Source organism: Phocoena sinus, chromosome X (genome assembly GCF_008692025.1).
Source record: "Phocoena sinus isolate mPhoSin1 chromosome X, mPhoSin1.pri, whole genome shotgun sequence".
Classification (NCBI taxonomy): Eukaryota; Metazoa; Chordata; class Mammalia; order Artiodactyla; family Phocoenidae; genus Phocoena; species Phocoena sinus.
The window spans coordinates 86,194,328-86,215,325 of record NC_045784.1 but is presented as its reverse complement, the minus strand read 5'-3'; the positions used below and the strand labels follow the sequence as shown (position 1 = coordinate 86,215,325).

Below are 20,998 nucleotides of genomic sequence, written 5' to 3'. Positions count from 1 at the left end.
CAATATGACAGTATGTATATGACAGGTTTTTACCTGTACATCAGAGCTACTTCTTGGATCTGCTCTCCCCTACCAAGAGAAACCATAATTCGTGCCTTTTCCTTTTTTTCACTTTTCATTCCATTCTTTCTCAAGAAGGGGCTGGAAATCTGGCAGTAAAGGAAAAAATTACATATGTGTATGTTTGTGCCTTAATTTTTGCCTCCTTTCATGAAAGTCTTACCATATTTTAAGCATTTAATAAATATTTCAAATCAAGTCTGGCATATTAGATTATCAATTAATATTTGTTGGATGATTGAATTTATAAGTGAGCAGTTGCTTACTATGCTCCCCTCCTTCACCCATAGGGATACTCCCTGTGACACTTCTGTCAGAGCACTGTTTTTAGTTATCTAATATTTATATCTGATTCTCTTCACAAAAAGTTTTGAAGCAGTTCTCAGTGTTATGTACCACACCAGATAAAAATAATTAGGGATTGGGAGACAATGTGATGATTCAAAACAAGAGATCAACATATGCCAGTGAGGTTCACAGTTGTTAGAGATGGGTTGCAAAATTGATTCTGAGCTTCCTAGCAGCTATCAAAAGGAAAGTTAATTACATAATTCACATTGTCCAATGATTCAAAACACACTATTAATGGGGGTATTTCAGTCACTGAGAATAGAAAATTTCCTTTGAGTTATTATTAAAGAATAATTTTTGATATAAATGCCATCAATAATTTTCCACAGTACATGAAAAACGAGTTTCATTGGTCCATTTTGTATTATAATCTTCAATGTACCTCACCACATTATGCTAAAGTAAAGATCAGTGGATGAATTCTCAAAGGGACAAAAAACGGTTTTGTCTCGGTCTGAAGCTCTGGCAATTTAGCTTCACTGAAGGGAAAAAAATATCACGTATCCAGAAGAAAAGACTGTACCACAATTAGTCTTCTAAAAATATTTATTCCTTACCATGAGGTTTAGATAAGTGAAGGCAACAGAGACTTCACGTCTATAATCTCTAAGAGGCACCACTTAATGTCTCTAATATTACCCCTGTGTCTTTAAGGACACCATTTTAGGAACGGTTTCATTTTTAGGAAAGTTCTGGAAACTTTTAGGTCACATGACTCAATAGGAAGCCATTTTATGACCTCAGCGAGAGACCATGGAGTGCCCTGAGGGACGGCGCCGCAGTTCCTCAGAAAATGATTTAACACCGACTTCAACATCAGAAGTAATGAGCCTCCGATATTCCCAAACTGCCGTTGACCATGGAGCTGAAACTGCCGGCGGTCTTGGCACCCAAACTCCTGCCGACTATGGCGCCCAAGCTGATGCCGCCATCGGCAACCAGGCTGCTGCCAGAACCCCTCTGGAAATCTTACGAGAAGGGACAGGTAAGTGGTTTTAAGATTTTTTCCGTACATTAAGGATCTATGGGAGAAACGAACTGCTAGAAATTTATTTGAACCGCGGTGCCCATTTAAGAGAAATAAAAGGAGTACGCTGTATCTCTGTCCAAAAGATGTAAAATAGTGACTTTGTTTCGAAGGGATCAGCTAGTTAGAGTAGTTTGGGTGCGGATTCTAGTTATTTAATGGGTTTGCTTGGCGGTGTAGTTTTCACCAGGCGAGGTCGCGTCACCAAGGAACAAATCGGTCCAACCTAACGGATTTGCGGAGCAACCGATTCTGCCACCCCTTTTACAGTTATCACTGTGTGCTGGTAAAACCCCCGTGGCCGACCCAAGGGTCGTCCGTGTGTAAAGGGTATTTGTTCTGAAGCCTTGCTCCGCGAGGTACTTGAGCGGCCGCAATCAGCACCCTTCGAGTCTACTGCCCAGGCACGCGGCGAGCTGGCCGCCGCCTCGAGGCCATCCGCCTATCCGCGGTGGCGGAAGTGTGGGGAGGGGTGGCGCGCGAGGCTCCTACCTGGCGCCACACAGTCCGCCCGCCGCCGGGAGCCCACTCGCTCCCTCTGGAACCACCCTGTGCAGAGAGGCCGTCCCGGCGCGAGTCGGCTTAGGGGCATGTGAGTCCGGCGGTCGGAGGGCTCAACGAGGCGCCAGGGGCTGCTCGCTGCTCTTCCCTTGCCAGCGCACCTGGGGTGGCGCGAAGGCTTAGGGCCCTTTGGCCTGGTGGGAGGTTTTCTAGGGAAATGGGATCAAAGCCTAGGGCTGCGGTCTTCCCTTGGGAGCTTAGTGCCCCTGGGATAAGGATGGAGTGGTCATTGCCTCCAAACCGCAGCTAGCAGCTATGAACTTGAGAAACTACCAATTTAGTTTTGTGATGACTTGTGCTAATGGGAGCTTGCGGTCAGGCGCCCTCCATTTAATCATAATTCTGATTCCAATTCTAATTCTGTTGAAGTGAGATGGAGCTGGCTGGGTGGGGGCGGTGAATGGTGGAGAGAGGTCCTGTTAATTTAATTAGGTATCGAAGAGTGCTTGCTGGAAAAATGTGGATGGCTTTTCTTAAAAGAAATATGATGTAACCAGTTCATTGTATAAATGCAGATAGCAAATCTAAAAAATCATTAAAACTCATTTCTACCAAGGGTGTCTACCTTCTCTGAAATGGTTCCAGTTCTTACATTCTTTCTTTCATAAGAGAGGAGTTGCCAGAAAGGCATTGAAATGAACAAAATGCCTTAGTCTTAATTCTGCTGATAAATCTAAAAGTTACTACTGATCTGATAAAATCTTGCTTAGCAGCTAGTTCTTCAAATCTGTATTTCTGCTTCCAACCTTAAATGTTTGTTACTCTTATGTTAGGCGATGTACCCAGTCCCAAGGTTTTTTATTCAATTTATTTTATTTTAATTAACTTTCCCCCTTACCTTTACATTTAGTTTTTGTATATGTGTGTGTGTGTGTGTGTGTGTATAACTGTATGAGGCAGGAAAAGGAGAGAAATGGCTATCACAAATAATCAATCTCTTTTTCTCCCTTTCTCTTTTTCTCTCTCTCTCTCCTCCCCCCCACCCCACCCTCCCATCCTGGGTGTCTTGATTTTTCACTCCTGATTTCTCTTGTGCTTTCTATGCCTTTCTGGTAGTTTCTGAAGTCAGCCTAAAGGACTGAAATCATAACTGGTGAATGATTTACCTGTAATAGGGTCTCAGACTCACTTGTATGAGGTTTTGTTTGTTTGTTTTTCCTTTTCTCTATTTTAACTGGTAGTGCTAAATATTCTTTGTCCTCCCCCCACTTTTTCCAATTTTTTTAAATTGAAGTATAGTTGATGTACAATATTATATAAGTTACAGATGTACAATATAGTGATTCACAATTTTAAAGGTTATGCTCTGTTTATTGTTATTATAAAATATTGGCTATATTCCTCGTGTTGCACAATATATCCTTGTAGCTTATTTTATTATTTTTTTTCTTGTAGCTTATTTTATACCTAATAGTTTGTACCTCTTAATCCTCTACCCCTACATTTCCCCTCCCCTTCCCTCTCTCCACTGGTAACCACTAGTTTGTTCTGTATATCTCTGAGTCTGCTTCTTTTTTGTTATATTCACTTGTGCTTTTAAAAAAGGTTCCAGTGCTTTTAAGTGAGATTCAAATTCAAAACTCAGAACTCAATTAATGGTTTACAGAGTATTAGGGGCTATACATTATCTGGAGCTTTTGATCTAACTTAAATTATAAGATTTTATAACTTGGTGTATAGCATAGTGTCCTTAGAACATAAGAAAACTTTTTCAGTTTTCATATATGTACACTGCCTTTTTCCATTTATTTATTTATGGCTGCGCTGGGTCTTTGCTGCTGCGTGCGGACCTTCTTTTTAGTTACGGCGAGCAGGGACCACTCCTTGCTGCAGCGCGAAGTCCTCTCATTATGGTGGCCTCTCCTGTTGTGGAGCACAGGCTCCAGGTGCGCGGGCCTCAGTAGTTGTGGCCCGCGGGCTCTAGAGCGCAGGCTCACTTGTTGTGGCACATGGGCTTAGTTGCTCCATGGCATGTGGGATCTTCCTGGACCAGGGCTCGAACCCACATCCTCTGCATTGGCAGGCGGATTCTTAACCACTGCACCACCAGGGAAGCCCACTTTTTTCCATTTTTGAGAAAAAATTTCCTCAGAAGTAGTGTGGGCCCTAAAACTCAAAATGCAAGCCACTACAGATACATCCCTAATAGATGGAAAATAAGATGAAAAAATGAAGATCAACTTGGAGATTATTCACTTTACAGAATGTGCATTATATATGTGTGTGTGTGTGTGTGTGTATGTATATATATGGATTCATCTTAGGATTCCTTCAAATGGCTCTTAGGGGTATTTCAAATAAGTGGTGGTTGTGAGGATTAAATGAAATAATAGACCTTATGCACTCAATGTAGAGCCTGGCACATGGAGTGCATGCAGTAAATGTTAGTGATGAATAAATCAAATTAGATTTTATGTTTTTTCATTATCACCCCTTCAGAAATGAGTCTATTCCATGAAGTTAGATGTACTTATATAGATAGCCCAGCCATAAGACTGGGACTCCTAACTTTTCCCCGAGATAGCTCGGAGCTGTTGATGTTGGCTTTAGAGTCATAAAAAGCTGCCTGCTCTCACACGGACTGTTTAATTCCTACCATTTTATTGATCATTAAGGTGAAATACTGAAAATTAAGCGCTGTTTCCTTCAAATCATCATAGAGCATTTCTGCCAGTGGTTTTTTGGGTTGATTTTGGCCTTTGGTTGGCAGTCTTCTCTGCAGAGGTATGTAGCTTACTTGCTTTGGTAGTCACCACTGTATTGATGAGTTAATCCTTTACTGGAGAGTCTAAGAATATTAAGACTAAATCATGTGTAGCAGCTCTTACTTCATTTGTTATCATGTAATTAGTATTAACGTTGGAAAATCTGTACATATGGGAGGGGAGATAAGGTGACTTTATAGATAATCAAGTTATGTCAAATAAAGTGTTTTGAAGCTGTACACACGTCATTCCAGTGAGGGTTATCAGCAAGATATTGTATAATTTTACCAGAAGTGGTCAGTAGAGGGGGCAAGAGGAGTTTTTGGTAACTTTCTGTTGGTTTTGTTTTTGTTTTCATGAACTCAAAAACAAGAGATGAGTAGAAGCCAGGATGAACCTCCTTACGAATTTGAGAAGCAGTTTATATTGCGTCTGCCTCTGGTAAGAAACCCTTGTATCTCAGGCCAAATATCTTCAGTGCATAAGTATCAGCCCTGCTTGGATTCTGTAGCATTTCTGATTATTTAAGGTAGGCTATAAAAACCAAGAACATTTGTTTCCCAGGAGTTGTGTTCTATTTAGCAGTCCTATTCTAGCGTGTACTCTTTTAAGCAGCATTTCTTTTGTCCTGCACATGCCACCTACTGTGTGGGTTGATTTCCTGGCAAACAGGTGGGACAATGATGGATTCAGTCACTTATCACAGATGCCAACAGCCTTGCTCACTGGACAGCCAAGATAAGACTCTTCTAAAAGAGAGTTCCTTTCTGTCACCTCAAAAAGGGGCAATGGAGGGGTTAGCACTGTCTCCTCAAATTCATCATCATGCAAGGCTATTGAAGCTCATTTCAGCATTGTGTTAGGGACTCTTCCCCTATTGATACCTGTATTTAAGTATTATTTAGTCTAAGAAAGGTACATTAAGGATGGGCTTCAGAAAGGTATTTCCCTAATTAGGGTTAATTAATATAGCCAGTAAACTGCAGCTAAGCCTTCCCTTAGCAACTACAACTTGAAGGGTAACAGTGAGAAACAGGAAGGTACAGCTAGGAGAAGGCATTATCTGTAGCTACTAAAAGACAACAATGAGATTAGAGTCAACCTCATCCTGACTTGACTTACCCAGTGCACAGTATCTCATGGTACATGGCATTGTTCCTAACGTTTGGGAAGTTTAAGGTTCTATTTAAGGGAGGACTGTCTCTGACATATCTGTTCTATTACCTGCTAAGTAGACAATTCATCCTTCTGATTTTTCAATCTACCTCCTTTTTAGGAACATGCTTCTACTGCCAGGAAGATAATACGGTCTGGAAGTGCTGCCATGAAGGATAAACTGAAAATTGACTTATTGTGTAAGTAGTTAATATCCATTCACCATACATTGAACAGTAATTTATTAAGTGATTGCTATGTGTCAGGCACAATACTAGATACCAAGGCTGTGGCAAAGAATAGAATGTGGTCTCTGTCTTGATGGACTCAAAGAGAAGCTTCAGTCACTTCCATCTCTTCCTTTTAAGAGGAAAGGAAGTAGAACTTAAACAACTTGAGGTAATTATCATGGTGTGTATAAGGAAGAACTTGGAGGTCAACTGTGGGATTTGCATACTGCTGATTGTCTCCTATATGAAACTTGTGATTTCTGACTGTCCAGGGGAATGACAGGTGGATGTACTATTCTTTGTTTACAAAAGTGACATATCTTTATCTCTTTTAAATAATATTTATTAGAGTTTTAAATACAGAGAAGTATATGAAGAATAAAATTTTAAATGGCCCATAATCCCACCACTCTGGTAGCCCTTACTGACACTTTTAAAAAAATGAATACAAATGCATGGCTAGAAAATTCAAATAAAACAGAAAGGTTCAAAAGGAGAAGTGAAACTATCCTTCACAGTGCCTCAACCTCAATGCCAAGGATAACTAATATTGGCCTTTTCTCCTTGTGTTTCCTTATAGACAAAACTTTTATGCATAATACCAACGTATAAATAATCTCTATATATTTTTAAAGATAATTTACACAAAAAGGATCATGTCAAACATAGTTCTGCATCTTTCTTTTTTCACTTAATATTAGAAGATTACACTTGAATCCTTTTGTATCAAGAGACGTTCATGTTTGAGACATCTGGGCAGGATTCAGAGTTGTCAGTATATAGCTGACTCTTTCTCTCTCTCTCTCTCTCTCTCTCTCTCTGCCTATTGTGTAGAATTTTATCTTTGTGAAACTAACTAGAGATTATAACTTAAGACTTATTAGTACTATTCTAGAATCAACCCTCCCCTTACCCAACCCTTTGAAAACACCCATGTACAATGACATGATCGAATGCTCCTAATGGTGTCCAAACGAATGGGTTTAAATGAATGGAGTTGGCCTTTCAAGATGAGAATGAAACAGTTACCACTTCATTCACTTTAGTTCACAACCATGACCAAGAAACTCAGCTACTTTTGATGGAATGACATAAACTAGAAAAAAAGAGCTCCATATACTCTGCCTTCTTTGCTGTGGGAAGTTACTAATTGTGTACACAATTCTGGCATTGTGAGAAATAGTAAGTTTCAATGAAAGACTCCTCTGTCCCCCATAAGTCTTCATTACTCAAACCCCAGGAGTCTTGAGAGTACATTGGGAAGATGTCAGCTTTAATCTTTTCTACTTCTGTTCAGCTGATGGACGTCATGCAGTTGTTGGGGTTGAAGATGTCTCACTATCTGCTAAGCTGGTTGATTTGCCTCGTGTTGTTGAAAGCCTGAAAACTCTGGATAAAGCAACTTTTTATAAAACGGCAGATATTTCCCAGGTATGGACAAGTTTTCTTAATCTACTCGCCCACACATCCTTCAAGGATTTACTTTCTCCCTCCTTTTCTTTCTTTCAATTCTCTTTTCACCTGCTTGTCATTTCTAATTTCCAGCTCAATTGCACAGGGAATACAATGTCATGTTCTGGTTTGGTGTTTGATCCATCACTTTTCACTACATTATTTTATCCAAATAGCTTTTAGAGCCTCCTGTTTGCCATTTATAGTGCCTTTCATTATTTGAAAAATATGAGCATCTGGGATCTTCGTCTGAAATTCCTGTTAAAGCAGTGTGCTGTTAACTCTGGAGGTTTACATTGGTTCTTATTCATCATCTCTACTGTTGATTTTTTGTTTCCTTTCTAAATCAAAATGCTAAGATATATCTTGTTTTCAACACATTCCTTCCGCAGTGGTAAGCACTGGAGCTAAAAAAGACAACAACAAACTCAGAGTCCATATGCTGTGCTGCCGAGATAGAGAGAGAATGCATATGAGTGTATGTAATACTTGGTTTTCTGGAAATGCCAAGTAGCATTCTCCTTACTTTTGTGCTCCAGGATTTCTGGTGGTAAGAATGATCATTATCCATTACTAACCCAAGATTTGTGGCCACAGTCAACTTCTTTGTCTTTGTTAAATGCAGATGCTTGTGTGCACTGCTGATGGTGGTGTCCACTCTCATCCTGAAGGACTGGTTACCTCTACTGATCTTAAAGCAATCAGGAAAAGTAAAAAGGAGAGACAGAAAAAACATATCTGGAAGCATGGCAGTAAGTCATCAGTCCCTTGCTCATTCTGGCTAACTACATTTATCTGCTGGATCCTAATTACTTGTGAGCCAGGGATCTGTTACCACACTTAGGTATTTGGTTCAGTAGGCATCCAGACACTCTTAAAGGAACGAGTCGTGTCATGAGCCAGTGGCTTAGAGCATAACCTTATCAAATTCAGACAGATATGTGACTACCATCAGTCATATATACATTTCACCATGTTGAATTTATTTTAGTTACTCCACCACTTAGGAATGTCAAAAAGAGAAGCTTCTGCAAAACAACAAAAGAGGTTAGTGGCATGCTATTTCTGTGTCTACTGGTTGGATTGGAAGAGGATTATGAATGGGGGGGAAGGGAGACAGTCAGTTGGGTATTCATTTGTTCAGTCATTTATATGTCCAATAAACATTTGCTGAGTATGAGCAACATGCCAGGCACTGTGTGCTAACAATTGGAAACAGGTAAAGAACAAAAACAGACTTGACCCTTGAAGTTATAGGGTAGTCACTTAGGGATCTAGATGTGTCATGAGCTTGAAACTTCTGCTAACGCTTTTAAAAGTTTCCAACTGCAAAATCTTGTTTTAAAGTGAACACATCCAGAACCTGAGAATTGGGAATTGTGGTTGTATTTCTAACCTTAACTCAGACTTGTAGAACCCTGGGCAAACGATAGGAGTACTATACCTTGGCTTCTTTTATAATTAAATTTTTTATTTTGAAATAATTGTAGATTTACATGCAGTTGTAAGCAATAGAAAAGAGATACTGTGTACCCTTTACCCAGTTCTTCCCATTGTAACATTTGCAAAACTATAGTACAGTATCACAAATAGGAAACTGACATTATTACTATTCACTAATCTTATTCACATTGCTCCAGTTTTACTTTCTCCTGTGTATGTGTGTGCATGTGTTTAGTTCTATGCAATTTTATCCCATGTGTATGTTGGTGTATCCACCCACGTAGTCAAGATACTGAACAGTATTGTCACCACCAGGATCCCTCATCTTGCCCTTTTAAAGCCACACCCATCTCCTCCTCACCCCAAACCACCAGGCTCTAACCTCTGCTAATCACTAATATGTTCTCCATCTCTATAATTTTGTCATTTCGAGAATGTCGTATAAATGGAATCATACAAAGTATAACAGTTGAGACTGGCTTTTTTTTTTTTCACTCAGATTACTTCCCTTAAGGTCCATGTGGATTGTTGCATGTATCAATAGTTCCTTCCTTTTTATTGCTGAGTGGTATGCCGTGTTATGAATGTACCACAGTTTGCTTAATTGTTCACTCATAGAAGTACATCTTGGCTGTTTCCATTTTTTGACTATTATAAATAAAGCTGCCAGCAGGTTTTTGTGTGAACATAAGTATTCATTTCTTTGGCATAAATGCCCAGGAGTGCAATTACTGGGTATGTGGCATGTTTAGTTTTATAAGAAACTACCCATAGTGTTTTCCAAGTGGCTGCACCATTTTACATTTGCCCCAGAAATGTATGTGTGATCCAATTTTTTACATTTTCACCAGCATTAGGTGTTGTCAGTATTTTTTATTTTAGCCATTCTGATAGATGTGTAGTGATCTCATTGTGGTATTAATTTGCATTTCCCTGATGGCTAAAGATGTTGAGCATCTTCTCATGTGCTTGTTTGCTATCTATATGTCCAGTTCAGTGAAGTGTCTGTTCATGCCTTTTGCCCATTTTCTAAATGGATTGCTTTTATTGTTGAGTTTTGAGAGTTCTTTTTTATATTCCAAATACTAGTTTTCAGATACGTGGTTTGCAAACATTTTCTCCCAGTCTGTAACTTGTCTTTTTATGTTCTTCACTGGGTCTTTCAAAGAGCAAAAGTTTTTTTGTTTGATGAAGTCCAATTTATTGATTTCTCCTTTTAAGGATCATGTTTTTCATGTCAAGTATAAGAACTGTTTGCCTAGCCCAGATTCTGAAGATTTCTCCTATCTTTTTTAAGTTTTATGTTTAATTTAAGTCTACAATCCATTTTTGAGTTAATTTTTGTAAAAGGTTTGAGGGTTAGTTCAAGGTTGTTCTTTTTTTTTCCCCTTTGCATGTCCAATTGTTCCAGCACCATTTGTTAAAAAGGCTACCCTTTGTCCGTTGTATTGCTTCTGCACCTTTGTAAAAACTAAGTTGGGCATATTTGTGTGAGATTTTTTTCTGGGTTCCATTAATCTGTGTTGATCACCAATTCCACAGTGTAGCTTTGTAATAAGCCTTGAAATCAGGAAGACTGATCTCACTTTTCTTTATTCAAGATTGTTGTAGCCATTCTAGAGTCTGTAACTTTCCGTATACATTTTAGAGTAAGTTTGTCTATGTCTATAGAAAACCTTGTTGGAATTTTGATAGGAATTGCATTGAACCTATAGATCAATAGCTTTACTATGTTTAATCTATGAGCATGGTTGCTTTGGTTTTATACTGTCAGTCAACAGCATTCATTGAGTGCCTACTAAATATAAAACTACATTAAGGGCTTCCCTGGTGGCGCAGTGGTTGAGAGTCCGCCTGCCGATGCAGGGGACATGGGTTCGTGCCCCGGTCCGGGAAGATCCCACATGCCGCGGAGCAGCTGGGCCCGTGAGCCATGGCCACTGAGCCTGCGCGTCCGGAGCCTGTGCTCCACAACGGGAGAGGCCACAACAGTGAGAGGCCCGCGTACCGCAAAGAAAAAAAAAAATACATTAAGAATGGTTCTAGAACTCTTTAAGCTTTAGTAAAGTACAACAATTATAATATAACTTCATTGTTCATTGTGTTTTATTTCATAGGTCACTGATATCAAACAAACTGAAGAAGTCAGCTTTCCTGAGGTAGACAAATCGTAATATAACTATTGTTAACCTATGCTGTGTTTTATTTCACAGCTCTTTTATTTCAAACAAATCAAAAAAATCATAAAGATTGCTTTCAAGCCTTCCTTCTCACCTGTAACCCCCACTCCCATACACATACACTGAATTTGATTCACTGAAAAATGAATTCATTGTTCAATGTCTGACAACTCCAAAAGCAAAAGATACAATTTGATCAGTGACCCTGTGTATTTTAATCTGCTTCTTTTCTGTGATATTTATTTTTAAAAACCATTTCTTGGAAGCCAGGGTTCACTCTTACCAGCAGTTGTTTGTAATTAGTTATTCCCCCTCAAAGTTCGAATCTCTATTTGTGGCATGATGAATTGGTTGCTGTGGAGATAATTGTCTAAAACTGGATTTAAGGGAGAATATGTGGCTAAGACCCAGTTTTTATAGGAAACTGTCTAATAATAAAGATGTGGAGAAGTGGAATCTGGGATTTTGGATCTTTAAACCAAATTACTTCCAAGTAACAAAAAAATTATAGTTCTTTGCCAGTGTGGGTCAGCACAAATAATTAACAACTGAGGCTTAAGGGTCATGCCTCTGAGGAGGTCTTTAATATAGAGTTGCAGATTGAAAAGATTAAATGTCTCAAGTAATTCGATTGGGAAAAAATAAGCTTACTGTACAAAAATATAGACCCTGATCAAAGTTTCCTTCATAAATAGCACTGTTTAAAGTAGAAATTTGATTGGATGTATCTTAAAGAGGCCTAATTATTTGAATTCATTTGTATGTAGGAAGAGGACATTTCTGCAGAACACAGGGTGTTAAGTGATGTTACTGGTATTCCTTCTTCTCCAACTTTGGTTCAGCACGTTGAACCTCCTGATGTGGAAAAGGAAGTGAAAAGACTGCTGCAATCAGATGCTGAAGCTATCAGTGTCCGTATCCTTTTATACTAAATATTTTCTGTGTAGTCTGTTCCACCCAGAATGCACTTGGTGACAAGCTCTCATTTCTGATATTGTGTGCTGATGTTAATGTACAGAACTTATGATTTTTGGAAATGTTACTTTCTAGCTAGGAACAGTACATTCATGTAATAGAAATTATTTACTTGCGTAATTCAGTATAAGGCACTTTTCTATACTAGGAATCCAGATACCAATGGCCTGAAGTTGGACTAAATTAAATAGCACTTTCAGCCAGAGAGCCTCTTCCCTTTCAAGTTTGCCTTCTGCTTTCTGCTTTTTCCTTGACTGCCTCTCCTTTCAGGATGGGAGGTCATTGCCGAAGGTGAAACCAAGGAAATAGAAAGTCAAGGCTTCATTCCAGGCTTTGAGATAGCCTCAGAAATGAGTGGCTGTAAGCAGCGTCATACCTCACCAGGTGCATTAATAAAGGCAAAGCAGGAGCTTCAGAGAGGGCAGGTGTTGACTGTAGGACCATTCTCCGTAAACTCAGGCCAATCACAGAAAAAGGGTGCCTTTGCCCTTCTCTCCTCGTATTGGTCCCACAAGTTTAGGGGTTTTAGATTGGGGTTCTAATATCCCATCCATCTCTGCTATTCTAAATTCCTGTGGGCCCTTGGATTCTCTGAATATTTTGATCATTGAATACATGAATGAATGTTACAGTGTTTTGCCTTTCCTGTCCTTGTTTTATAAAGGGAATAATCTTCCTGTGAGAAAAATTATTTTTAAAATTCATTGGTTGCCCAGTAAACTTGAGGAGGAGTATAATTGCAGCTGGAGTGGGAATTATTTGAAAAGCTTCAGATGGTTTCACCTTTCTTTTGCTTAAAACCCATAGAATATGGTGTGTTTCGGGAGATGGTCAATGACTCTAGCAGTAACAGTGAAGTTGAGGGTGATAAGGAGGAAGATGAAGAGGGAGAGGATTACTATGATGATGCGGATAAAGACAAGGAAGAGGAAGAAGATTATTATGAAATGTATATGGAAAGGGAGCTACAGGACAAGTTCACTGAATCTGGCCAGTATGAGGCAAAGGAGGGAACCAGCTCAATGGGTAAGTTAGGGGAAAACAAAGGGGTGGGACAGAGTGGGTGGCAGTACTAAAGACTGACTCTAAACACGTGTTAGTTGCAAAGTTAAGTTTGAGAAATTATTGCTCAGATGTGTAGTGGAGTTTTAGTTGATTTGGATCTTGGTCCACTAGTTTAGGCCATGTTTAGATACATGAAGTTTTTGTCTATCTCTGTTAGTCATGAAAATTCAGAAGCAGACTCATTACGTGGAGAAAAAGCTCCAAGAGATTCAGTGCAAAGCACAAAGACAGGAGAAGCTCATTATGAAAGTGGAAAACCTAAAGCTCAAGGTAAATTCTTGTTGGCTGGTATAAATATATCCTGATATCTTACTTTCAAAATCCCATCTTTCCACTCATGTCATCTCTGTGCAGCATTCTGGCTCATTCATGAACCTGAACAACCTCTTAGATACCCCTAATAAAAGATAGCCCTATTTCCTTTTACCTGAGTAATTTTGATCATCTTACATAAGCATTTTTGGGAGGGGACCAGGAGACTTGAGTTAATAATTGCCAATATTGAACATTTAACTATGTGAAAGGCATGTACAGAGCTAAGCATTTTACGTGTATTATCTCATTTCATCCTGACATCCCTGAAATATAGGTGCTGTCACTATTCCCATTTTATAGATAAGAAATTGAAATTCAAAGAGATTAAGTAACTTGCCAAGGACCACAGTAAGTGGTAGGGCATAGATTGAACCCTGTTGCTCTGTACCAAAACGTATTCATTACAATGAAAGAGAAACTAAATTAATTTAAAATTTTTATGATGCCTGCTTGAACAAAAATTAATATGCTTTATTTTTATTAATATGCATTAATACATATTTTATTAATACACATATCAGCAAAAGGAAAATGTATGTTAGGCCATGTTTTTTTTTATAGTGAGGGAAATTCTGAAGCATCTGGAGAATTCCTTGCCAGATTTCTTTTTCTATAGAGCTGTTGTCATCAAAGGGGTGCAACTTGACACAGAACTATACTTATTTAGAGTGTTGTCCTTCAGAATAACCAAGTTAGATAATAGATGTGGACATACTTTGAAAGATACAGATATATGGTATTATGATTGTTGTGTGCAGTAGTAGTTAAGAATGGTAATATTCTGCCCTAGTGCAGGGGAATGAAGGAGTCAGCACCAGATTCCAGGCCAGCTCTTTAAGTAGGTCACCACAGTCAAAGGATTTGTGCTAAACTAGAAAAAGGTAACATGAAGGCATTCTAACTCTTTGTTTTAGGGCAAGAAACAAAAGTGCCATGTAGGGTGTATAAAATCAAATCGAATGGCCCTGCAGTTGGAGAGTGTAGTTTTTATACTCTAAATCCTTTTTAAAATGTGTTTTTATTGAAGTAGAGTTGATATACAATGTTGTGCCAATCTCTGCTGTACAAAGTGACTCAGTTATACACATAGAGACATTCTTTTCCTAATTCCTTTTTTAAAAGTACTCTTTTGTTACGACTGACAGTTTTCTTACTTATCAAATTATTTGCCAAACTCTTTGTCTCTCTTGGTTCTCTTTTCCTTTGAGACTCGGCATTCATCTTTTATATAATTCGTTTTCCAGAGTCATTTACAGTCTGTGCTGGAGCAGCTTAAGCTACAGGAAAAACAAAAAAATGAGCAGGTGAGAAGTGTGTTTTCACATCAACCAGAAAACATTTGATGCAAAGAACCCCACCCCCCCAATCTCATTTTTGGCTGTTCTTTTCACAGGAATAGTAGTGGCCAAATCTTCTAAATGAGGGTAGCATGTTGGAACAAAGTCTTTGTGAAAATTTGTTCATTCAGCAGATATTGAATGTCTATTAAGTGGAAAGCACTGGATGTACACACAGTGTTGAATAAGACACATACAATACTTTTCCTCATGGAGCTAACAGTCTAGCAGGGAAGATCAACAGCAAATAAATTATCATACAAATATAAAGGTGCAAATCATAAAGAAGGGCTGTGAAGGAGAAAGAGTCAGTAGTGCTATCTGAATAGAGTCTTGAATTAAATTGGGGAGATCATAATCAGCCTTTCTGAGGAAGTGATACTTAAGAGACCTGAAGGAAAAGTCCAGGCAAAAAGTGTATGAAGAGCTTCTTGGGTGGAGTGTATGCCAGGTCCCACATTGGAAAAGAGCTTGGCCTCTTTGAGGACCTCTGCAGTATTTAAAGCGAGGAAGAGAGTGACTTAACGTAAGGTTGGAGAAGTAGGCAGAGGCCATATTGTATGGTTCCCTTGCAGTCCATGATAAGGAGGATGGGTTTTAGTCTTAAGTGCAATGGGGAGCCCTTGGAGAGTTTTAAGCAGGAGAGTCACATTTAATTTAGAAGTTTTAAAGATCACTTTATTATCTGGAGAATGGATTGTGGGAGGGCAGGACTAGAAGCAGGGAGGCCAGTTAGGAGGCTGTGGGGTCGTCTAATAAAAGGTGATGGTAACTTGAAATAAGGAGGTGGCAATGGAGATGGAAAGAATAAATATTTTTTCTTTTTTATTGAAATGTTAATTTACAGTGTTGTGTTAGTTTCAGGTGTACAGCAAAGTGGTTCAGTTATACATATATGTGTGTGTGTGTGTGTGTGTGTGTGTGTGTGTGTGTGTTCTTTTTCAGATTCTTTTCCATTATAGGTTACTACAAGATATTGAGTATACTTCCCTGTGCTATACAGTTGGTCCATGTTGTTTATTTTTTTTATCTATTTTATATATAGTAGTGTGTATATGTTAATCCCAAACTCCTAATTTATCTCCCCTCCCCCCTCCTGCTGTCCCCTTTGGTAACCATAAGTTTGTTTTCTACGTCTGTGAGTCTATTTCTGTTTTGTAAATAAGTTCATTTGTGTCATATTTTTAGATTCCATATGTAAGTGATGTCATGATATTTGTTTTTCTCTGACTTACTGCACTTAATATGATAATCTCTAGGTCCATCCATGTTGCTGCAAATGGCATTATTTCATTTGGAAAGAATATATATATATATATTTAACTGCAATAAAAATGTGTTATAACAGCTTTATTGGGATATAATTCATATACCATACAATTCACCCATTTAAATTGTACAATTCAATGGCTTTTAGTGTATTCACAGAATTGTGCAACCATCACCACAATCAATTTTACATTTTTATCACCCAAAAAAGAAACCTGTACCCATTAGCAGTCATTTCCCGTTTCTTCTGACCCTCCCACTCACCACCCCCCCACACCCAGTTCTAGGCAACCACTAATCTACTTTCTACTAGCCTACTTTGCCTATTCTGGTTATTTCATATAAAAAGGAAACATATGTCCATGCCTCTCTCTCGCTTTGTCACAGCTCACCCTTCCCCCTCCCCATATCCTCAAGTCCGTTCTCTAGTAGGTCTGTGGCTTTATTCCTGTCTTACCCCTAGGTTCTTCATGACATTTTTTTTCTTAAATTCCATATATATGTGTTAGCATACGGTATTTGTCTTTCTCTTTCTGACTTACTTCACTCTATATGACAGACTCTAGGTCTATCCACCTCATTACAAATAGCTCAATTTCATTTCTTTTTATGGCTGAGTAATATTCCATTGTATATACGTGCCACATCTTCTTTATCCATTCATCCGATGATGGGCACTTAGGTTGTTTCCATCTACGGGCTATTGTAAGTAGAGCTGCAATGAACATTTTAGTACATGACTTTTTTTTTTTTAACATCTTTATTGGATGGTGTGTAAGTTTCTGCTTTATAACAAAGTGAATCAGTTATACATATACATATATTCCCATATCTCTTCCCTCTTGCGTCTCCCTCCTTCCCACCCTCCCTATCCCACCCCTCCAGGCGGTCACAAAGCACCGAGCCGATATCCCTGTGCCATGAGGCTGCTTCCCACTAGCTGTCTGCCTTATGTTTGTTAATGTATATATGTCCAGGCCTCTCTCTCGCCGTGTCACAGCTCACCCTTCCCCCTCCCCATATCCTCAAGTCTGTTCTCCAGTAGGTCTGTGTCTTTATTCCTGTCTTACCCCTAGGTTCTTCATGACATTTTTTCCCCTAAATTCCATATATATGTGTTAGCATACGGTATTTGTCTTTCTCTTTCTGACTTACTTCACTCTGTATGACAGACTCTAGGTCTATCCACCTCATTACAAATAGCTCAATTTCGTTTCTTTTTATGGCTGAGTAATATTCCATTGTATATATGTGCCACATCTTCTTTATCCATTCATCCGAAGATGGGCACTTAGGTTGTTTCCATCTCCGGGCTATTGTAAATAGAGCTGCAATGAACATTTTGGTACATGACTCTTTTTGAATTATGGTTTTCTCAGGGTATATGCCCAGTAGTGGGATTGCTTAGTCATATGGTAGTTCTATATATACACTACCAAATGTAAGGTAGATAGCTAGTGGGAAGCAGCTGCATAGCACAGGGAGATCAGCTCGGTGCTTTGTGACCGCCTGGAGGGGTGGGATAGGGACGGTGGGAGGGAGGGAGACGCAAGAGGGAAGAGATATGGGAACATATGTATATGTATAACTGATTCACTTTGTTATAAAGCAGAAACTAACACACCATTGTAAAGCAATTATACCCCAATAAGGATGTTAAAAAAAAGAAAAGAAAAGAAATACAGTGATGCTGAAGAAAAAAAAAAAAGGAAACATATACTACAAGGTCTGTTGTGTCTGGCTTCTTTCACTTGGCATAATGTTTTCAAGGTTAACCCATGTTGTGGAATGTATCAGTACTTTATTCCACTTCGTGGCTGAATAATATTCCATTGTACAGATATACAACATTTTGTTTATCCATTCATCCATCAGTTGACATTTGGGTTGTTTCCACTTTTTGGTTACCATGAATAATGCTGTTGTGAACATTTATATATTAGAGAATGTATTTTAAAGGTAGAATTGATGGGAATTGGGCCAATTACTGAGTGTTGAAGGGGAAAAGAGCATTAAGGATGTATGCCAGATTTCTAACTTGAAAGACTATCATTTAAAGCCACAAGAGAGTGAGCAGAATGAAAAGAAAAGAGGGCAGTGTGGGATAAGTGAGGGTCAAGTAGCTGTATAGAAATGTATGCCGGTTCCAGCCCTATACTGTTGAGGGTAGGGTAACAGTTTTAAAGAGACTGGAGGTCGTATTTTGAGGATGGACTTAGCATGGAGCTTTTTTGGTGGTGGGGGGGGGCCCACGCCACGCATCTTGCAGGAACCCGCACCTTCAGCAGTGAAAGTGCGGAGTCCTAACCACTGGACCGCCAGGGAATTCCCGAGCATAGAGCTCTTAAGGTAGTGATGCCATCCCCCATGCTCATCCCCATACAAACAAGGCCAGGAGAATTCTTATGTTCTGTATATTCCCTTCCCCTCAGCACATCACTCATCCAAGTACTGCTTATAAACAGCCATGTGAACAGTTAATGCCAGGATTGCTTTAGCACCCACTAAACATCTTTGTTTTCCTACATGTAAGTAGTTAGTACTGGGGAGTGCTATTTTCAACATAGAACTACAGTTGTAAACTTTATTCACTCAGAACCCTTTATGTTAGCTCATTTATTCAACATAGATTTATTGGGCACCTACTTAAAGCTGGGTTCCACAGGGAACTACAAAATGCTTATGACACAGTCTCTGCCTCCAGTTGGGGAGAAATACATGAGAGGGATAGGAATTTAAAGGAATGAGAGCTCATTTTTGTCCATGGAGATTAGGGGAAGCTTCATGGAGAGATGGTGTTTGGGGCCTTAAGAGGTGGGTAAGGTTCTAATAAAGAGATAGAGAAATGAAGGCATTCTGTATAGAAAGTAGCATTCACAATGGCTCAGAGGTGGTGATGCCAGGCTTAAGAGTTTAGATTTTTGGTGTAGGTCATTATAAGCCCTAAAAGCTTTTTCACCTGGGGAGTAACTCAGGAAATTTTCTCTGCCAGCAGTATATAGGAGAAATTGGAGGGGGGAAAGACTAGAGGAAGATGCAAGTGATAGAAGGAATCAGAACTTAAAAATTGATTGGATTTCCAGGACAAAAAGGGAACAAGGAGCCTGGGTGACTGGAAAATGATGAGCCACTAACAGGATTGAAGACAACTTGAAGAGGATTCTTGGGGGGTGGAGGATGGAGAAGATGATGAGTTGAGTTGGAAGCACTTTTTAAAATGGGAGATTGGAGAGTTGCCTCATGCATAGAAATGATCATTGAGGCTGTGGGGATAGATGAGTTAGCCAGGTTGACTGTTCAGCAAGAAGTCTGAACCTAAGGAAAAACCTCCCTTTAGGAGGTGGTGGGAGGAGAAAGTGCCCGTAAAGGAGAAAGAACTGGAGAAGTCAGTGGTGGTAATCATGGTCAGCATCTGAGTGAAAAGATGCTCTCAATTACTACAGCTAGCAATTATAGCAGTTTGGTAGCTCATGTCCAGCACAGGATCATTTTGTAATGCTCCATTCCTGTCATTCCACAAAATGAAAATCCACACTGATATGGGGCGAGCTAAATTGAATAATACTCAAAAACAATCTTTGTATCAAAGACAGTATACCTGAGTGTTATTGGTCACTTTGCCATTTCAAGTAAATAAAAAAAAATAAATCTTACATCACAAAATGTTCAGGGCTTCTGACTTTAAAAGCATCAGGGTAAGTAGAACGTCATCAGACTTGTTATTGGTTAGGACTCTGAGCCAGTTTTCAAGGGTCTCATAACATGGCAGGAAGCAGCAGCCACGACTCTGTTTAAGACACGGTGCGTTCAGTGGGGCAAGAGGCTATCACAACTGCCTTATCTTTTGAGTCTTAGACTATGGCTACAGTGATCCCATCTCCTTTGCCCCTACAGTGAGCTGTGACCTCTGTACACTCTTCCCAGAAGTACAAATTCTTAACAGCAAGCATATTTAATTTCTTTAGTATATTCAATTTTGAAGCTTCCTTTTATAAGATTGGCATGATAAAGGACAGCATCATTGTTTGTGTTCTTGACTGTGGCACTGTTCTTTGGAACATTGTAAGACTAAGATAACCTTATAAATGCCAAATTACAGTCTTTCTTTTTGGTTTACATAAGTAAATTCTAGATCAAGTAATGGAACTTAAGATTTCAGATGAATTTTTCATGTTTTTCTGCCTCTCCCTACAGCTCATTTATCTACGGAAAAGACTGAACTATTTTCTGAAGAAGTGAGAAGAGCCTTCAGCCTGGCACACAAACCTTGGCTTCACCATCCAGACTGAAGACCTAGATGAAATTGTACCTGTTTCTTCCCCTTTCATTGCCTTATGTTGCATCATTTGTATTTGTTTCTCTGAACGTTTTTTTTTTTTTTGCTAGTTATATTCAAAGTTTGTAGCCATGTAGGAAGGGACAAAGTATTAAAAAGTAGTAGACCTGAAGACCCAACTTAACTATGGGACTTTGCTTCTCTTTATCAGTTTGAGAATTAACTTAAATTGTTTCTCTTTTATGGTGTCCCAGATGATTCAGCCATGCTTGCCAAAGGCAGACAGTCTAACCGGAAGGCTATACAGCTGGTTTGCATAGATTTTTAGCTTTTTCTTCTTCTGTTTGTTTCAAATATTTCCTAAAACATAGAGTCAAACCATTTCTACCAAGGGCTAGGACCTGCCACAGTGAATAAGTGCCTATCTGGCAGCAGTTGATACTAGGTTGTATCCTGTCTCTGTTCAGGCATTAAAGGCTGCTTTCCGGCTTAGGGACGATTTCTTGCTGCTGCTATCTTTGTTCTGTTAATGGTTTTAGGATTGTGTCTGGTTGTTATTTGGCAGCTATGGCACTAGTTAGAACAGAGATGATATTC

The 20,998-nt window shown here is 39.1% G+C and overlaps 1 protein-coding gene across 1 annotated transcript; it reads left to right on the top strand.

Annotated features, from left to right (window-relative positions):
• The first annotated feature begins 1,164 nt into the window (after window positions 1–1,164).
• On the top strand, window positions 1,165–20,364 carry TAF7L (TATA-box binding protein associated factor 7 like). The gene is made up of 13 exons (XM_032618941.1): window positions 1,165–1,396; window positions 5,078–5,145; window positions 5,981–6,059; window positions 7,387–7,520; window positions 8,167–8,293; window positions 8,533–8,588; window positions 11,102–11,143; window positions 12,007–12,079; window positions 12,410–12,523; window positions 12,947–13,165; window positions 13,362–13,474; window positions 14,764–14,823; window positions 20,320–20,364. Exons 1-13 carry the CDS (start codon window positions 1,165–1,167, stop codon window positions 20,362–20,364), a joined length of 1,362 nt encoding a protein of 453 aa, XP_032474832.1.
• Window positions 20,365–20,998: the final 634 nt, after the last annotated feature.